Raw genomic sequence first — 17,984 nt, 5'->3', positions numbered from 1 at the left:
AAAGCCCTTTGCCATGTCTTATGTGTTTATAGGAAAAGCACTTTGTCATATTTAGTCTCATATTTATAGTTATTTCACTTTTTCCTGATTTTGTCTTTTTATAGTACTATGGTCACAACACAAGCATTCTCCACTGGAAATAGATTCCAGGGTTTGTATTACTCCCTAAGAATGACACTGTAAAAGGAGGTTTGACTGTTCGGAAGTGTGTGTCTTTTCAAAGAGCAGAGATTCACCATACTACAGGCTAACTGCTGTATAGGTTTATTAGAAAATACAGAACATAACCAAACAGACAGGCAAACCCGCAAGAACAGAGGCAGAAAACGATTAATGAGGGTAACTTCCTCTGCTTGAACTTTGCGCTTTATAAACGGTGAGCTTTTGCAGTTGCAAATCAGCGCTACTTGCTAGTATTGTAAGAGTTGAGAAATGACAGATTTTCACACCTGTTAGCCCATGTATGTACTTCCGCTATACCTCTTGGGATTCATCATGCTGAACATTAAGAGATGAGGAATTCCCCCCTTTCCAATCCTTTATTGTTTTGGATATTACTGATGCACCCACATGAACAGATAATACACTGCAGAAAAGCACTTTTTCGATGCAGACGTGATCCACATTGCTGAACTACCCCACAAAAAGAATATTGATACATCTGTACATGTCAAGATTTTTTTTTTTTGCACAGTTCCTCGAGTTCCACTTTGGAAAAAGACCACCTCAAAATCTAGAGAGAAATTTGAATGAGTAAACATCCCTTCTAAACACTTCCCATGCAGTCAATTCCCTTATTATAGACAGCAGTAATTTTCAATCACTGTTCCAGAGAATAAAAAGGGCGCTTACAAGAATATCAAGGATTCCTCAAAAATAAGATTTTTAATGGTAGACAAGGTTCCATTAAAAAAACCTTGCCTATCATTGGCCATTTCTGCTCGTCCTTAAAGGGACGGTTCACTCACCGAACACAGGTGGGCTTTTCCACTACACTCCAGACGTCTGTGTTTTCAAAATGGTTGCAGGCTGTTTGGCTTCTGTTTTTTCAGTGCCTTTTCGGGTAAGTGCTGTTCCAGAAAAGGTGCTGAAAAAACAGAAGCCAAACAGCCTGCAACCATTTTGAAAACACAGACGTCTGGAGTGAAGTGGAAAAGTCGCCCACATATGATGAGTGAACCGTTCCTTTAACGATGTGTGGAAACGGCCATTGTCAACCTTGATCTGCCACGTGGAATTGTAGGGGACTATTGGATATGTTCTAACGTACTGTTAACTAGGAATTCATTGATAGCAATGAGGAAAGCCTTGGGTCCCCATGTACAAACAGCTGGAAAGAAAAAATAGCAATATAGGCATGTATCACTTGGATTTGACATAATCTGCATGAATTTTGTACTCAGGTATGCACACCTGAATACAGAACGTAGCATGAGAAGTGGCCGTAAGTACTCTTCTAGAACGCTGCAGCTGTCCCTGCTGAAGCACAGAATTACCCTTTAGAATCCTTCTTTTTAATATTTTGTTCTAAAAGATGTGGAAGTTGACATAAACTTGACATTGGAGCCTTTTGTGCTTCCGGCACTGTATGCTCCGACTGGCAGGCAAGGGGGCCCCAATTCTCCACCATTTGTTACAATGCTTCTTCCAGTGTTGGTGCCACACACTCCCCCTCCCCCTCTGATGAGGGTCCTGCTGCTACAAGCATATCCCCCTCCAATACAGGGGTCTGGATCGCACACAACTCCTCCCTGTGTTCGACACACTGCTGCAATAACAAGAAAAAGAATTCAGGTTCATCAAATGGAATCTAAATAAGAAACGTTGCCACAGATTTCATAACAAAACGAATGCAAGGACTTACAGATATTCACAGGACAGACACCTTCTCCACACAACCTGTTCAGATGAAACAGAAATGCGTTGTTATAGCATGGTAAGAAAGCTTGTGTATAAGCCTTAGAGAATGCTAGATAATGGGGTCTGCACCTTTAAAAACACAGATTCATGGGATTTGTAGTCATATAACCCTTCCTCCAGGGATACACGGGAAGTGTGAACTTTATTGCCCCTGTTCCTACCTTACTATGAACTTTTTTGCCTTTTTCCTACCCTTGTGCTCTGTAATTACTTATCTCCAAAGGGAATGGAGGCACTCAGTGCTTTCTACTGCAGTCTTTAGAAATGAAAACCAACCAGAAATAAAGATGTGCCCTGATCACGGCTTCAATGTGAATTGTCTCTGGGTCAATGAGAATGGGATGCCTTGCTCTGGCCGGGACTGTGAAGGGGTGCATTAAATACTTATCTAGGAAGAGGACTGAACTATCAGAGAAGTTTGAAGAAAAGTCTTCTGTTTCCATTGTGTCACATACAATCTGAAATGATGACCGCTGCCCATCTAGGAAGATGTGACATACAAATAGCTCATCACATGGCCACCACATATTGTGATTTGAAATAGCCTCATGATGGCCATGCCCTGACCTGGATGAAGTTCACCTGACCCAGGTGAGCCTGATCTTGTCAGATCTCAGAGCTAAGCAGGGTCGGCCTTGGTTAGTATTTGGATGGGAGACTTCCAACAAAGACCAGGGTTGCAGAGGCAGGCAGTGGCAAACCACCTCTGTTAGTCCCTTGCCATGAAAACCCCACCCAGGGGTTGCCATAAGTCAGCTATGACTTGAGGGCACTCTCCACCACCACCATGATGGCCATAAAATGAACAACATGCTGCTCTGACCCACACGATTTCCCCCCCTTAATTTATTACAAGTATAAAAAATACAACAAACCAAAACAAACAAACCCACTACCCAATGTTAACAAAAAAAGAACATCCAAGATACAATCAATGACACAACCCAAAATGGCCACATCAGTACTGTTATAAATAATAACTCTAAAATAATAATTCTGACTCACATGATGAAAAAACTCATTGGGGTTCTCAACGAGCGTACCTGCTTTCTTCTCCTTCCAGCAGCTTCCTGTAGGTGGCGATCTCAATATCCAAGGCCAGCTTGACATTCATCAGCTCCTGGTACTCTCTCAGCTGTCGAGCCATGTCTGCCTTGGCCTTGATTAGGGCATCTTCTAGCTCTGTCAGCTTACATTTAGCATCTTTGATGGCCATCTCTCCACGTTCCTCAGCTTCAGCTACAGCAGCTTCCAGTTTGCTGCGCTGCAGAGGCGAAACCCAATGCCCAACAATAGAAACTACCATGGTTAAATTTGATAGTATGGTGCCCATCCTAAATACCCAAGGCTGTGTGGCACACAAGGGTGGTTACATTTTTCCAGGGCTTTTTTCTGGGAAAAGAGGTGGTGGAACTCAGTGGTGGAACTCAGGACTGCACAATGATGTCACTTTGGGTCAGCTGGAACAAGGGGGGAGTTTTTAAAAGTTTACATCGCCCTCAGCAAAAAGGTCACATGGCCGGTGGCCCCGCCCCCTGATCTCCAGACAGAGGGGAGTTTGATTGCCCTCTGTGCAGTGGCGCGGAGGGCAATCTAAACTCCCCTCTGGAGATCAGGGGGCAGGGCCACTGGCCATGTGACCATTTTCAAGAGGTGCTGGAACTCTGTTCCACTGCGTTCCTGCTGAAAAAAAGCCCTGCATTTTTCTATCTACAGTAGCATCTTTTATAAATGCCCATTAGAACATTACAATCATATTTCAAATGCTTAGGTTCAGTTAACAGAGACTGCCATTTTATGCTGTTAATTTCAAGTGGTGAATGTTTTTAAGTAATTGTTTTAAATGCTAGGATTCTAGCATGCTACGGTAGAAGGGGATATATAAGAGCCCCCGAGTTCTTGTGGGTTCCCCACTAATAATCATTGTAACTGCAACAGGCATTCACATCCAACCACGCTGTTTACCCAAAGTTACCTGGCCTTTGGCATTGTCAATTTCGGCTTTCAGTCTCTGAATCACACGGTTCAACTCCAGGATCTCGTTTTTTGTGTCCCGTAGGTTATCGCAGTGCTTGCCAGCTGTTGCCCTCATCTCTTCATACTTAGAAAGAAAACATTGTAATAATGTCTGAGATGGTCAGTGTTTTAATTTATCCGAGCCACTCTTTAACGCAGATAATGTAGAGTTTGCTAAAATTGCTCTAATGTGATTGGGGTGATGCAATTAGACATTGCACAGCGATGTGTGTGTACATCTGTTTTTGGTGCAAAACATAGGCTTCATTGATCTGGGATTTTGTTTTTAATTAATGTACACAGAAGTTTAAGCTGTTTTCTTCAGATGGTATAAATCTGATTAGCACAACAGGTGACTTTTTTCTTTCTTACTAGCTTAAGCAACATTAATAATGACCACCGTCTTTTGTTCCTATTTTTATGTTAGACAACATTTTTGCCCCAGAGTTCCCCTTCATTTTTAAATCTTTGCTTCCCTGATGAGATCAGTATGCCATAGATCCTACAGGGATTAGCAATAAAGATGGGCACAAACCGAAATACGAACCAAAATTAAGCATGAACCAGGCCGGTTCATGGTTCGCGAACCACGGTTCATCAGATCCCATTTCTGACGAACCGCCACGAACTTTTAGGCTGGTTCTTTTGGTTCGTTTTTTAGTTGGTCACTGCAGACAGCCTGGTACCAATCAATCAGTTTCCTAGGCAACAGGAGATGGACTTCCTGCAGACCTTCTGCTGCCCCAGAAGTGAACTTCTGCTGGCCCAGAAGTGACCTTCTGCTGACCCGGAAGTGATGATTTTCTGACCTGAATGTGACGTTTTCACAAACCAAATGAACCGGTTCGCGAACCAGGGGCAGGTTCATGAAAGTTCATGGTTCATGGTTCGTGAAATTTGATGAACCACGAACCACATGGTTTGGTTTTTTTCCAGTTCATGCCCATCTCTAATTAGTGATCCTTTTCTTGCTAGGAACTCTCACCTTGCACTGGTACCACGACTCTGCCTCATAGCGGCTCCTGTTTGCAATGTCTTCATACTGGGCTCTGACGTCAGCGATGATGTCATCCAAATCTAGGCCTCGACTATTGTCCATTTGCACAATCACCGAAGTATCCGAGATGCAGGCCTGGAGTTCCTGCAATTCCTGCAGGAACCAAATAAAATTCATTGCTCGTTTTCATAAAGCTCGGCAACGGCGGTATAGTGGTTAAAGCATTGGCTTGGGGAGCTCTGAGTAGGGTTGCCAACTCTGGGTTAGGAAATTCCTGGAGATTTGGAACCTGGGGACGGTATGGTTTGGGAAGGAGAGGAACCTCAGTACAATATAATGGCATATAGTCCAGTCTCCATAGCAGTCATTCTTTCCGGGGAAATGATCTCTTTCTTTTGGAGATCAGTTCTAATTCTGGGAAATCTCCAGGCCCAACCTGGAGATTGACAACCCTAGATCTGAGTTCAAATTCCACCCCACCCCCATGTAGCCTTGAGAGGTTATTGCAAGGATCAATTAAGGGAAGGGAGAGCCATGTATGCTTCCCAGAGCTCCTTGTAAGAAAGGTGGGGTAAAAATGTTATAGATGGATATACTCCTCTTTGAGGAGTATAAAGGTTTGAATGCCTTGTTCATATTCTTTTCACTTTTACTGATTTGGACTTTGCAAGCGAGAACAGCTAGCAGGACATATGCCAAAATAACCATATGGGTTCTTCTTTCACTTTATCGCTGTATTTTCTCTTCCTGTTTTAAATAGCAATGTGGATTTTTTTAAAAATGAAATAAAATGCACGACTTATTGCAGAATAAGAAAGTAACATTACCGCTTCGTACAAACATCTCAAGAAGGTGATCTCCTCAATTAAGCTCTCTACTTTGGCCTCCAAGTCCGCCTTGTTCATATATATACAGTCAACATCCTAGTTTAGGGAGGGAAACACACAAATGGTAAGCCAAGGCACTTCTATCTATTAGATGACAGTCATCCACTGATAGAGAATTCTGTTCCTTTGTGCAAAAGGGCAAGAGGTCCTTTATAGTCAGATAGCTCTATTTGTTCAGGCCTCATTCACACGTGAGCTGGCACAGCCCTGAGGTGGAGGAATGAACTGTACCACTCCAAACAGAAGGTGGTAAATCCCATCACAGAATATTTCTTTGCATTTAAAAAAAAGACCTCATGCCAGTAGAAACTTAGCACAGCAAGGTTTTTCCATCCTCTCCCTGCTTTCTGCACTAGTTTGCTCTTTGGAGGGGATTTTTTTTTAACATAGGAGACTTTTCCAAAATGTGATCCTCTACTGGCTGTGGGAAGTGTGGAAACCATTCTACCAACCTACCACATCTCCCTATGCATGTGGATAATTCTATCTTTTTCTCTGTGGCTTTTTAAATGTTTCCTAAGTATGTGCCTTTACAACTTTTCTGCAGTCTTTGACTGCCTTCTTGGAATTGCCACGGTATTTCCATTTCAGCTCCGGTCCAACAGGCCCTGTGCTGTGTCCCTGAACCCAACAAGGTGAAATGTGGCCACAGTGGATACATTGGCTACAGAGTAGACTGGAATTTTCTACAAACTCTGCACAGGGTCCAAATCTTTCACAACAGAGTCCATCACAGCTTTAATAATGTCAAAACTGGAAGGCAGTAAAGAATCCTGTAGCACCTTTAAGACTAACTCTTTACAATTTTGCAACTACAGACTAACGCAGCTAACTCCTCTGGATCTAAAACTGGGTGAGAATTCCAGCATTAGTAACATTTCATATGAACCTAAACAGTCCCACTTTTAGAAAAACAAATAGTAAATGGAGGATGCCTACATCAGAATGGGTTTAGTTTTCCCAGCTGTGCACCTCTGCGCAACTCACCTTTTTAAGTGTTACAAATTCATTCTCGGCACATGTTCGCCGGTTGCATTCCTCTTCATACCTGGTGAGAAGGCAAATCGTTTTGTAACTATTCTTAGGCTGTAAAAATATTCTGAATTTAGAACAAGGCAGCAATCCTTGGCAATGTTTTTGTAGCCCAACATAACTTTTTCTCCATACTATTAGCGTCTAGTGTTTTGTACAGGACTGGAAATATGGCTGTGGATAATCCAGATGCTTTCTCCTGGTTTAGGAACCTCGATCCTTCAGCCCTTAACATCTCTGTAGTAAAAACAGCCAATGGAAGAGACAAGGCCAAAGACTAATTCAAGGCCCCAAACAAGGTATCGCTAGGGTTGCCAGGCCCCTGCGTGTCAAAACTGGGGGATGAGGGGATGTGGGGGGGGGGGAGTTGCATGGAAGAAATGGGTTGTGCCATGGGCCAATTATGTGAAAATCGGCCCCAAAGACTAAATTTGGGGCTCATTTTCACTCAATCAGCCCCCCAGCATGAACCATTACTTCTGCATCACACCAGGAGTGACATCATTCCTGGAATAACGCAGGAGCACACAGGGGAAGCTGGATGTCTTGATACATTCCATTAACAACATGTATTGGGTTATTTCACATCTGAATTACATCTCATTGTGTTAGGAAATCCACTTAATAACACTTTCTGTTAGGTTCAACAGGAAAAGATTCTGGTTTTAACTTCCCTCACTTGCTGATGGGGATGGAGCATAAAGTAGAAAGAAATTCTGTTCTGTAGGGAATATAAATTCTCCATTATACCCAGGGCTTTTTTCCTGGGAAAAGAGGTGGTGGAACTCAGTGGGTTGCCAGCACAGGGGGCAACGCCTGGCAGGAGGTGGTGCCCCTGGTACCACGTGCGCGAGCACAAAGTGTGCACACACTCTCAGGACTGCACAATGACATCACTTGGGGTCAGCTGGAACAAGGCGGGAGTTTTTAAAAGTTTAAATCCCCCTCAGCGGAAATGGTCACATGGCCGGTGTCCTTGCCTCCTGATCAACAGACAGAGGGGAGTTTAGATTGCCCTCCATGCCGCTGGAGTGGCGTGGAGCAGCACAAAGGGCAATCTAAACTCCCCTCTGTTTGGTGATCAGGGGGTGGGGCCACCAGCCATGTGACCATTTTCAAGAGGTGCTGGAACTCCATTCCACCATGTTCCAGCTGAAAAACAGCCCTGCTTATACCACAGATTCAGGCTGGCATGAAATGAAGTGTGAGCGAGCTTTACCCTTTCTTGGAAATCTCAAATGGGCGTCTTCCTTCCTTCCTTCCTTCCTTCCTTCCTTCCTTCCTTCCTTCCTTCCTTCCTTCCTTCCTTCCTTCCTTCCTTCCTTCCTTGGCATTAATGTGAAGAGGGCTTCACCTTGCCACCTTCTTCATCTTACCTTTCTACATTCCACTTCTTTCAGCATTTTCCTCCCACCTTGGTTGACTTCCCAAACTGGGGTCTGGCTTGATGTTTCAAGCTTCAAAACAGACCCCTCTGCTTTATACACAAATGTGCACACTTGCTTGTATCTTCCCCATCCTGCCTTACAGCATGTGCAAGCAATGCCTTAGCCACTTCCTAGAAAGTGGCAGGCACAGTGCGAGCATAAAAAGTAACTTACATGAAGAAGATCTGTACTTTTATAGAATCTTAAAGCCTTCCAAAAGCCATGGTGGAAAGTGGAAATGCAAGTTTGGGACAATTCTGTTTTGTAGGAAGATGAGTTAGCTATTCTGATTAGATGATGTTTTTGTCAGGCACATATCTGCAGCGTCACTCTTTCCCCTTGTATCACCTCATCCCTCCCAAGGATAAAACAACTCTTACATAAGCAAAGTGTAAACAGATGCTGTGACAAGACTTGGGGGGCAGGGATTTCATTTAGTTCAATCAACTTCCTATCATCCATCCTCTTAAGTGCTGCATATTCTGAAAAATTGATTCATAGATTACTCTTTGAACTCCAGTAAAGAGTCCAGTAGCACCTTTAAGACTAGCCCACTTTGTTGTAGCGTAAGCTTTCGAGAACCACAGCTCTCTTCGTCAGATGCACTTCGTCAGATGCACTCTGGATCTTTGTACGCCAGTAACTCTTTTTCAAATGAATGTCATGCAGCATAAACAGAACTATATTGAACTAGCATCCAGTAGTTTAGATCTAGCTCTCCACTTACTTTCTCCTGTAATCTTCTAAAACATCCCTTGCATTGGTCAAGTCTGTTTCCAGCTTACTTCGGTCACATCCGTGTCCTTCCAGCTGCCTCTTCAGGTTACTTATGAAGCTGTCAAACAGGGGGTCTATGTTGCTCCTGACCCTTTTCTGTTCTTGCAGTAAGTTCCATTTCGTCTCCAACACCTTGTTCTGTTGTTCCAAGAACCGGACCTAGCTCCCCCCACCCCAGAAAAAAATTAGCTTCATATGATCAAAATAAATTAAAGCCTAAACCTCTGAAAGATCACATCCTCCCATATTCCCTCCTGTGTCTTTCCCCTGAAGAATCCTAGAAACCGTAGTTTGGTGATACGCTAAGAAGTTTGTTGAGAGAGCCCTAGTCTCTCATTACAGAATTACAATTCCCACTTTTAACTAGGAAGAGGGAATGACCAGTTTAGCCCATCTGTAATGTCTGTCATCTGTAGTTCATGTTTTCTGCACTGCCATCCCCCACTGCTCAGGGTTGTTTTTGTACAGAAAACTCATAACATTTCATACATGATGCGAAAGTTATTAGAAAACATCTGTCAGTTCTTAGAGTGGCATTTCAAGATGTGCTCCAAATATACCAATTTGGCTGACAGAATGCCAGTTTTCTCCCTCTTATGTAGGATATAATCTCTTTGCTAGTGTGAGAAGAATTTAAAAATGCTGAAAATCATAGTAATTGGGAGCACATCTCAGCTGTAACACATATGCTTTGCATGATAAAAGTCCCCAGTTCAGTTTCTCAGCCATACTACACATAGTTATATAAATTTGCATTCCACATGGGTGGAAGAATCACATTGTCCCCAGTTCTTTGGTCACTCCAAATACACATTATTTTCTCAGAAGGTCACTAGGGAAAACAAACAAATTAATTGCCAGAAACTATGGCTGCTAGAAACTGCTGCCACCAGTTAACAAGACAGATCAAGATGGGTAGCCATGTTAGTCTGTCTGTAGCAACAGAAAAGAGTAAGAGTCCAGTAGCACCTAAAAGACTAACAAAATTAGTGGTAAGGTATGAGCTTTTGTGATACCTTTCAGATATCCTGAAGAAGTGAGCTGTGGCTCATGAAAGCTCATACCCTACCACTAATTTTGTTAGTCTTATAGCTGCTTCTGGACTCTTGCTCGTTTCCACCAGTTAACAAATTCATCTCCCCAATTTGGGGTTGCTAGAGCGATCATCTGTGATGTGTACAATTGTCACACACACACACACCCCATGAGACAGCATGGTGAAATCTTATAAATTAGAAGGGTGGAATTATTGTTCAGTGAAAAGGAGGGAGTGTTGAAAGTCCAAGCTTTATTTCCTGGCATCTTTAATTCCAAAATCTCTGGAAGCAGATGTGAGAAAACCCTTTCCCTTTCTGAGACCAGGGCCAATCAGAATGGATGATATCAAGTGAGATAGACCAGATTAAATAAGGACACTTCATATGTTCTAAAAATGATGCAACAGACTCTGTAACAACACAAAAGTGACTTTCATTGTAGCAAGGCCCTTCATTAAAGAATCCAGTAGCATCTTTAAGACTAACCAACTTTATTGTAGCATAAGCTTTCGAAAACCACAGCTCTCTTTGTCAGATGCATTTGATGAAGAGAGCTGTGGTTCTCGACAGCTTATGCTACAATAAAGTTGGTTTGTCTCAAAGGTGCTACCGGACTCTTTACTATTTTGCAACTACAAACTAACACAGCTAACTCCTCCGGATCTACGACCATTAAAGAATGACGTTTATCAAAAAAATCATGTTAAAGCTTACATGCTATGTGTACTTTCACAGACATCTACTTTTCTCCCCCTTGGAATATGTTAAAGGTATGTAGACACATTGCTACTTCCAGTTTCTTCATAGAAATATCTCACGTTATTACAAACAAACCCTATATGACTTCACAACTCACCTTGTCAATAAATGAAGCAAATTTGTTGTTAAGGGTCTTCATCTGCTCTTTCTCTTGCTGTTTCACCATTTGGACATTGGGATCAATGTCCAGGTGGAGTGGTTGGAGAAGGTGAGGATTAACTGTGACAGGTGTGATACCAGGTGGGCAAGGGCCACCAGTTCCACCAACTCTGTAACCAAAGCTAGAAGAACCATAGCTGTGTCCAAGACCAGTAGCTCCCAAAGCATATCCGTATCTTGACGGCCGATAACTACCGACGGCAATTTTGGGCCTGCAGGAGGCAACTCCACAAAGACTCCTGCTGCCGAAACCTAACCCTTTGGGACCCATGCCGCTGCCCGCTTTGTACGAGATGGTGCTGACAGCGCTGTAGCGTTTCATGTTCCTTGGTACAACAGCTGAGCTTGAACTGTAATTCTTGATTGAAGTACCACCCCTAGAACCGACATGATAGGATCGGGTAGACATCGTGGCTGAAAGACAGTGGAAAGGACAATAATGTGGCTTCAGATTCTCAGTGCTGGAGCAGACAGGAGAGTGTCCACAGGTGATCGCTTCTCTCTGAAACCAGAATTAGAACTCCACCTTTTTATTCATCCGATGAGCGACCCTTAGCTGTCTGATTGGCCAAACAGCTGTTTAAATTCTATTTATTAGCTTGGGCTATTGAGTAACACCACCTTGCTTATTTGTTTTGCTGAACAGAGACTTGGGCTATACTTAAAAGCACTTCTAACCATAACTTCTGATTTAAGGGCCGGGAAATCCAGTTCCATAAAAACTATTCTTGCAAACCTCCCTTTTTAATAGCGATGATTAAAAGAGAAAGGCAAAAAAAGGATTCTTTTGATGTGCCCAGCACATTTCAAGGTAGGAAAGGGCTATTGCTTCATTTTATATGTGGGAAAGAAGCAATATGTTGTTGATTAAGCTTTGGGACCGAGAATCTCTGACGGCTGCTAAAACACATGGTCAGAACCCAAATCCAGGTGTGCTGATTGAAATATGGAGCCTGACCCTCTAGTTATTTACTCAGAGTTTACCTACCAATCTCATAAAAGGTCAGAACTGCATGTTCTGATCAACTGCAGTAAAGGTTAAAAAGGTAAAGGTAGTCCCCTGTGCAAGCACCACATCATTACTGAACCATGGGAGGACGTCACAGCGTTTTCTTGGCAGACTTTTTACAGGATGGTTTGCCATTGCCTTCTCCAGTCATCTACACTTTACCCCTAGGAAACTGAGTTCTCATTTTACCAACCTCGGAAGGATGGAAGGCTGAGTTTACCTTGAGCAGGTTACCTGAACCTGGCTTCTGGCAGGATCGAACTCAGGTCGTGAGCAGATCTTGGGCTGCAGTACTGCAGCTTACCACTCTGCGCCACGGGGCTCTTACTCGCTCTGAATCAGCTCGTCATCACTTGTTCTGCTCAACAGGAGCACCAGTTATATCAACAGGAAAATCCCCTAGAGTCCTCAGAAAACCATCCAGATCCATCTGGCTGAGGGAAAAGATCATTCTCATAGATCCCCCACCCCTGCCGAGACTTGGTATCCCTGTAAGGGCCAAGCTAGAAGTGACGAATTACACTTGAATGGCAAGTGAACAGACTCACATGTATTCCTCCCTGTTCACTTGTGCTCCACCTGCGCTCCACTATGTGATCGAGTGGTGTGCAAGTGGAGCACAAGTGAACAGGGAGGAATACATGTGAGTCTGTTCACTTGCCATTCAAGTGTAATTTGCCACTTCTAGCTTGGCCCTAAGTCTAAACCTGAGCAAATAGTGATCTGTCTATGACAATGGAATAGTAGTCAATTTTTCTACCCTCAGATCATATTCTTCCTGCCCCAAACAAAATACCTGATTAAGAGTGTGACCTGTGCAATGTGTAGGGACAGTTATCATCTAAAACAGGCCCATGGTGATTGTGGAGGCCATGAAATCCTCCTGAGCCACTCCTGACAAGACACTTTCAGCATGAATGTTCAAGTCCCCCAGGACAACTAGTCTAAGGAGCCTCAACATCACCCCTGAGACCACTTCTGTTAGCTCAGGCAGGGAGATGTCTATGTATTTGTGCATGGCAAATTGCATTTTCCTTTTTGAGACACCATGGCCTTTGGCTCATGCAGGACATCTGACTGACAGTAAACCACCACTTTTTGCTTCTTGAAAACATCCCGTAAGCAGTTTTGGCTTACGGCTCCCTTCCTTATTCTCCATCTTTAGCCGACTGTATGCCTATGGCAGACGTACGTTACCTTTTAGCTGCTTTATGCAACTTAGCAGGTTTGGGTGGCTTTATAAATACACACAAACAACCAATTGATCCAAGGCAGATTCAAAATTAAGAGTGGCTCCCCTCACTTCCCTTCTGCTTTTGAGTTCTAGATTCACCACCGAAACAAATAACTGTCATCCCTTCCCCGCTCTCCCCAGTGTTCCCTAGGAAGCACCACTAGGGACTGAAGCCGAGGGATGGGGACTCTAGCTGGAAGGCTGGAAACGGTCTCACCATGGAGATGAATGCAAGAGTAAAGGAAGAGGGGCCTTCAAACAAACCCATCTAGCAGCAGGAGAAACAGGACAAGAGTGGGTGGTTCATGAAAAGAATCCCTGTCCTGTCTCTCAGAGTCGAACCACACAATACGAATTACACGAGACTGAGCGAGTGTCAGGAGTCCTGTCTTACCCCAAATGCCCGTGTCCAGCATTCTATCGATGAGCACGTGTCCTGGTCCAGGCTCACATTCAAAATTTTCTGCTCCAGTGTAGCCGTGACAGCGCGTGTACATGGTCACGATCAGTAAATCGGCAATGCAGAGTGTCCTTATTTCCTTTATCTTCCGCTTCCTATCTGTGCAAAGTGGAGATGCATGATGGGATATCTTGGAGGTACGCGGAGAAAACCCGTGCCACCGTGAACACGGGTTCGATGGAGGTCCTGCAGTCCTGGAGCGTGTAGTTGAAAACCACATTGGAACACGTGTAAGTAAGTTTTCGTGTCATTTGCGTGTAATTTGTATCGTGTGGTTCGGCTCTCAGTCCCAACATTAAGTGCATAACCTCATAACCAGTAGTGTTCTTGATGGAGACCATACTAAGGGGATAGAGTCCTTATAGACTACAGTGATGCCGCTTCTCCACCCAGGCCTATGCTGATGTATCACTGAGTACCCTGGAAGATAGAATGGGGAGATGCTAATGAATTCTCTGCAATCTGTTTGAACAATGGACTGGATTTCATTCAGGAGAACAGTAGAGAGTCCAGTAGCACCTTTAAGACTAAACCACTTCATTGTAGCATAAGCTTTCAAGAACCACAGCTCTCATCATCAGATGCAGCTGTAGTTCTTGAAAGCGTATGCTACAATAAAGTGGGTTAGTCTTAAAGGTGCTACTGGACTCTTTACTATTTTGCAACTACAGACTACGGCTAACTCCTTTGGATCTATTCAGTAGAACGTGACTGTCATGCCTCCTCATTTCCGGTGCATCCACAAATGCTGCTCCTAGTTGACAGGGAACCCCCCCACCCAAGAACAGCATGAAGGAGGGACTGAAAGTCTGCTGTTAGAGGGGAGGACTGGCAACCCAACTCCATCTGAAGAAACCCTTTGTGAGATCCTACCCTATGGGGCTTAGCACTTGGCTTTGTGGCACTGGTTCTGGGATTGCAGGGAGGGGAATTCTGCTTTTGTGCTCCTTCACACCTGGCTTGAATGAGGTCTGACACATTACCTTTAATCAGCAACACTGCACTGTCTGGACTCTGGAGCAGGTATCCAAAGGGTGAGCAACCCTATGATCCCAATGTTGTGCTGCTGCCGGCCTTCTTGTATGTATTCCTTACCTAACATAGGATCAGACTGTTAGTAGCATGGTTTCTAAAGATTTCATTGCTTCTGGGTTTTTTTCTGTTGATGTGTTAATGTATCTTATTCAGGGTTCATGCTCCAGGAATAATAAATAGGGGGGACACAGACAACTCTTAATTTCTATAATGTGCTGAGAATGGAAGGCGAATTTCTTCTTCCAAAAACCACTTTTTAAAGATATAGCCATGGATTCCTCTAATTTTTCTGTTTCAAAAGAAAAATTTCTCTTTCTTTTCTCTTTGTAGTTTTCTGTTATACCTCTATGCACCTTTTTCTAACTTCAGCCTTTACAGGGTTTTTGATGTTACACTCCACAGGGTGCTCTGTTAGGAGGAGAGGGAGGGTTGGGAAGACACTGTCTGCCTCTGAATGTCGGCAAAATGAGTATCCAGTTTCCCGGGGGTTAAGTGTGGATGACTGCGGAAGGCAATGGCAAACCATCCCGTAACAAAAAGTCTGCCAAGAAAACATTGTGACGTCCTCCCATGGTTCAGTAATGACTCGGTGCTTGCACAGACTACCTGTACCTTTTTAAAACCTCCCTTTCTGCCCCTCTTCTCTTTGAATTCCTCTTTAGATCAAAATAGAATTGATTTTAAAACAGATTTCAAATTCCTTAAAAAGAGGAAAGGAAATGGATTGTGGACTTCAAGGAGAGACTGGGCAGAGAAGAATTAAAACAATGCCTCTTAACAACTCTAATCTCAGATGCATTGAGTGGCAAGTTGGCTCTTTGTTGGTGCAGGAAAAGGCACTCTGCACATACTCAGAGAACTATATGGAGAACTAATTGACAAGTAAAGCCTTAGTGTGCATGGATACAAAGTTGACCTCTGGTCAACTGGCCAGCCCTGGTCAGAATTCTGCTTACATCCCAAAGCCGCAATAAACATACCCATCTTGGGTTGACTGCCATTTTATTATGGAAATTACTTGAATTCTGAAAGACTCCAAGATGATCATAAAGTAACTGGACAGTCTCATGACAGACCAACTGTATTTCTTTGTCTCTTATCAGAACAGAAATAGTTTTTTAAGAAGCATGGAGCCAAAACATTAAGATGACAACTGGATTCCAAGAAGTAATTCTGCTATGTGATAACCATGAATGAGAAAGTTCTGGTTTTGACTGTTTCTCTGTCCAGTATAAGTCTTTGCATAATATACTGGTAAAATCAGCTGGCCAGTTCTTCTGGAGATTACAGAAGGAAAAAAGTAAGGTATAGGTTTGAAGAATTAAAAGAAACACACACACAACACAAAATAATCCTAATATTTTTATTTCGAAATGGTAACATACAACTCCCTCCCAATCTTGTTCCTGAGTCTCAAAACATTTTCGCTTTTAAAAACATTTGAAGTGTGTTTTTACAGCTTGTAAAGACAACAGAGATTGTCCTAAAATTACAAGTATGTTCTACAAATCTGTTTGTGAGACCAGAATGGGATTTGTAGGCTTGTTTTCTGAAACTAAAGAACTTTTGAGAAAAATATTAATAGATCCAGTACTTTGAAGGACTCAAATACCCATCTGATGAAGAGAGCTGTGGCTCTCGAAAGCTGATGATGCATCTGATGAAGAGAGCTGTGGTTCTCGAAAGCTTATGCTACAGTAAAGTTGGTTAGTCTTGAAGGTGCTACTGGACTCTTTTCTATTTCAAATACCCATGCAACTTTTTATTTTATTCCTTTTTCCAGGAAATTATTCCACATGGGAAAAAAAGAATAAGTGTCAGCAAATACAATTTCCTTCATGACATGGAATATCTTCTTATACTGGGCATGATTCTACCAAAATTACGCACTTTTAAGTTTCGTTGGCTATATATACCATAACAGTGCTATCTTAAACAGGGTTACACCTTCTAAGCCACTGAAGTGACTAGATTTACAGTGTAATCCTAAACAGAGTTATGCCCCTCTAAGCCCACTGAAATCAATCAGCTTAGACTGGAGTAACTTGCTTAGGACTGCACCAGAAGTCTCCCACTGAAATGTGCTCGACTTTGGCTTGTAGCAATTATTGCCACTTAATAATAAATGTATTTTTATTACATCCTATATTGCAAAGATGATGTGAGATATGAAAAGTATTGATCTGGGTTTTTTTATATGGTTAGTTTTGCTAAACAGCAGAAAAATGGGGAGATGGTAGAACAGCATCAGAGGCAGGTGATAATCCTTGTATAGACTTTACAGAATATCCAAAGCACTTCACATGTATTGTCTTTCTGTTACCCCTACAACAACCCTGTAACGTAAAGCGATACTACAATCACTATATTACAGATGAGGTTGAAAAGGGGGCAGTTTACCTAATGCCACCTGACGAGAGCTCACGGTAGAGGAAGGATTCGAATCAGGAACGTCTTGATTTGTCAGGAAATCTCTTAGCTAATATGTTATGCCAACTCTTTGCTGAAGACCTGATTCCTTTTGTAGACATGAGGTGATGCTCACAAGACACCAAACATAGGCGGTATTGTGGTTTGGTGGTGAAACATCTGCGGGGCATCTTCAAGTAAAAGAATCAGATGCGATCCTGAAGAGCTGCTGCGGTCAGAGAAGACAACAACGGATCTTGATGGGCAGATAAGGCAGTTTCATGCGTTCTCATTAGTTCCCAGTGTGTCTGCATATAGTCACCGATATCTTATATGAATTGTACGTCCACACAGTTCTGTGGCACAGCTATGAATTAGAAGAGTGCAACTGGTAATTCAGAGACCATCTGAGAAGTCGCATGCAGGATTATTCCCTTGTGCATGCACACCACTCAAAAGATCTTTTATGAATGACTAGCAACCAAGCTCGTTTTTTAAAAAACGGGCTCTAGAAAACGGAGTGCCCTCCAGAGGGAAGGACCACCTCGCCTGGCCTTCCTGCCGCAGCAGCGCCCTCTGGAGGCGCACCAGGATAAAAGGTGAGTCATCACCAATACGGCTTGCCTTTTATATAATCGGATCGGTACATGCCTTGGTCTCCCTGGCATAGCTGTAAATGGAAAGAGCCTAAAATATAGCAGGAATAGAGTTCACAATTGAAGAGCTGCTAGTTTTTCATTATAATTACAAGATAACAATAATCCTTATCTCGCAGAACCTAATGGTAACAACTTTGTGAAGTAGGTCAGAATTGCTTCCATTTTGC

General features: G+C 43.0%; 1 protein-coding gene across 1 annotated transcript; it reads right to left on the bottom strand.

The window, feature by feature from the left end:
• Window positions 1-1,514: 1,514 nt before the first annotated feature.
• LOC129346132 (keratin, type II cytoskeletal cochleal-like) lies at window positions 1,515-11,420 on the bottom strand. Its single transcript, XM_055003426.1, has 9 exons — window positions 10,950-11,420; window positions 9,007-9,215; window positions 6,808-6,868; window positions 5,761-5,856; window positions 4,922-5,086; window positions 3,896-4,021; window positions 2,956-3,184; window positions 1,865-1,885; window positions 1,515-1,768 (listed from the first exon to the last, which is right to left on the bottom strand). The coding sequence occupies exons 1-9, from the start codon at window positions 11,418-11,420 to the stop codon at window positions 1,515-1,517; spliced, it is 1,632 nt and encodes a 543-aa protein (XP_054859401.1).
• Window positions 11,421-17,984: the final 6,564 nt, after the last annotated feature.

This window comes from Eublepharis macularius, chromosome 19 (assembly GCF_028583425.1).
Source record: "Eublepharis macularius isolate TG4126 chromosome 19, MPM_Emac_v1.0, whole genome shotgun sequence".
Classification (NCBI taxonomy): Eukaryota; Metazoa; Chordata; class Lepidosauria; order Squamata; family Eublepharidae; genus Eublepharis; species Eublepharis macularius.
This window is presented reverse-complemented; position numbering and strand designations above follow the sequence as displayed.

Excerpts from the sequence above, each read along its gene's own strand:
- LOC129346132 (XM_055003426.1), bottom strand. The coding sequence starts at position 11,420 with ATGTCTACCCGATCCTATCATGTCGGTTCTAGGGGTGGTACTTCAATC. Across the intron at positions 9,216-10,949 it reads TTGCTTCATTTATTGACAAG|GTCCGGTTCTTGGAACAACA; the intron begins GTGAGTTGTGAA and ends GGGGGGAGCTAG. Across the intron at positions 5,857-6,807 it reads AATTTGTAACACTTAAAAAG|GATGTTGACTGTATATATAT; the intron begins GTGAGTTGCGCA and ends TCCCTAAACTAG.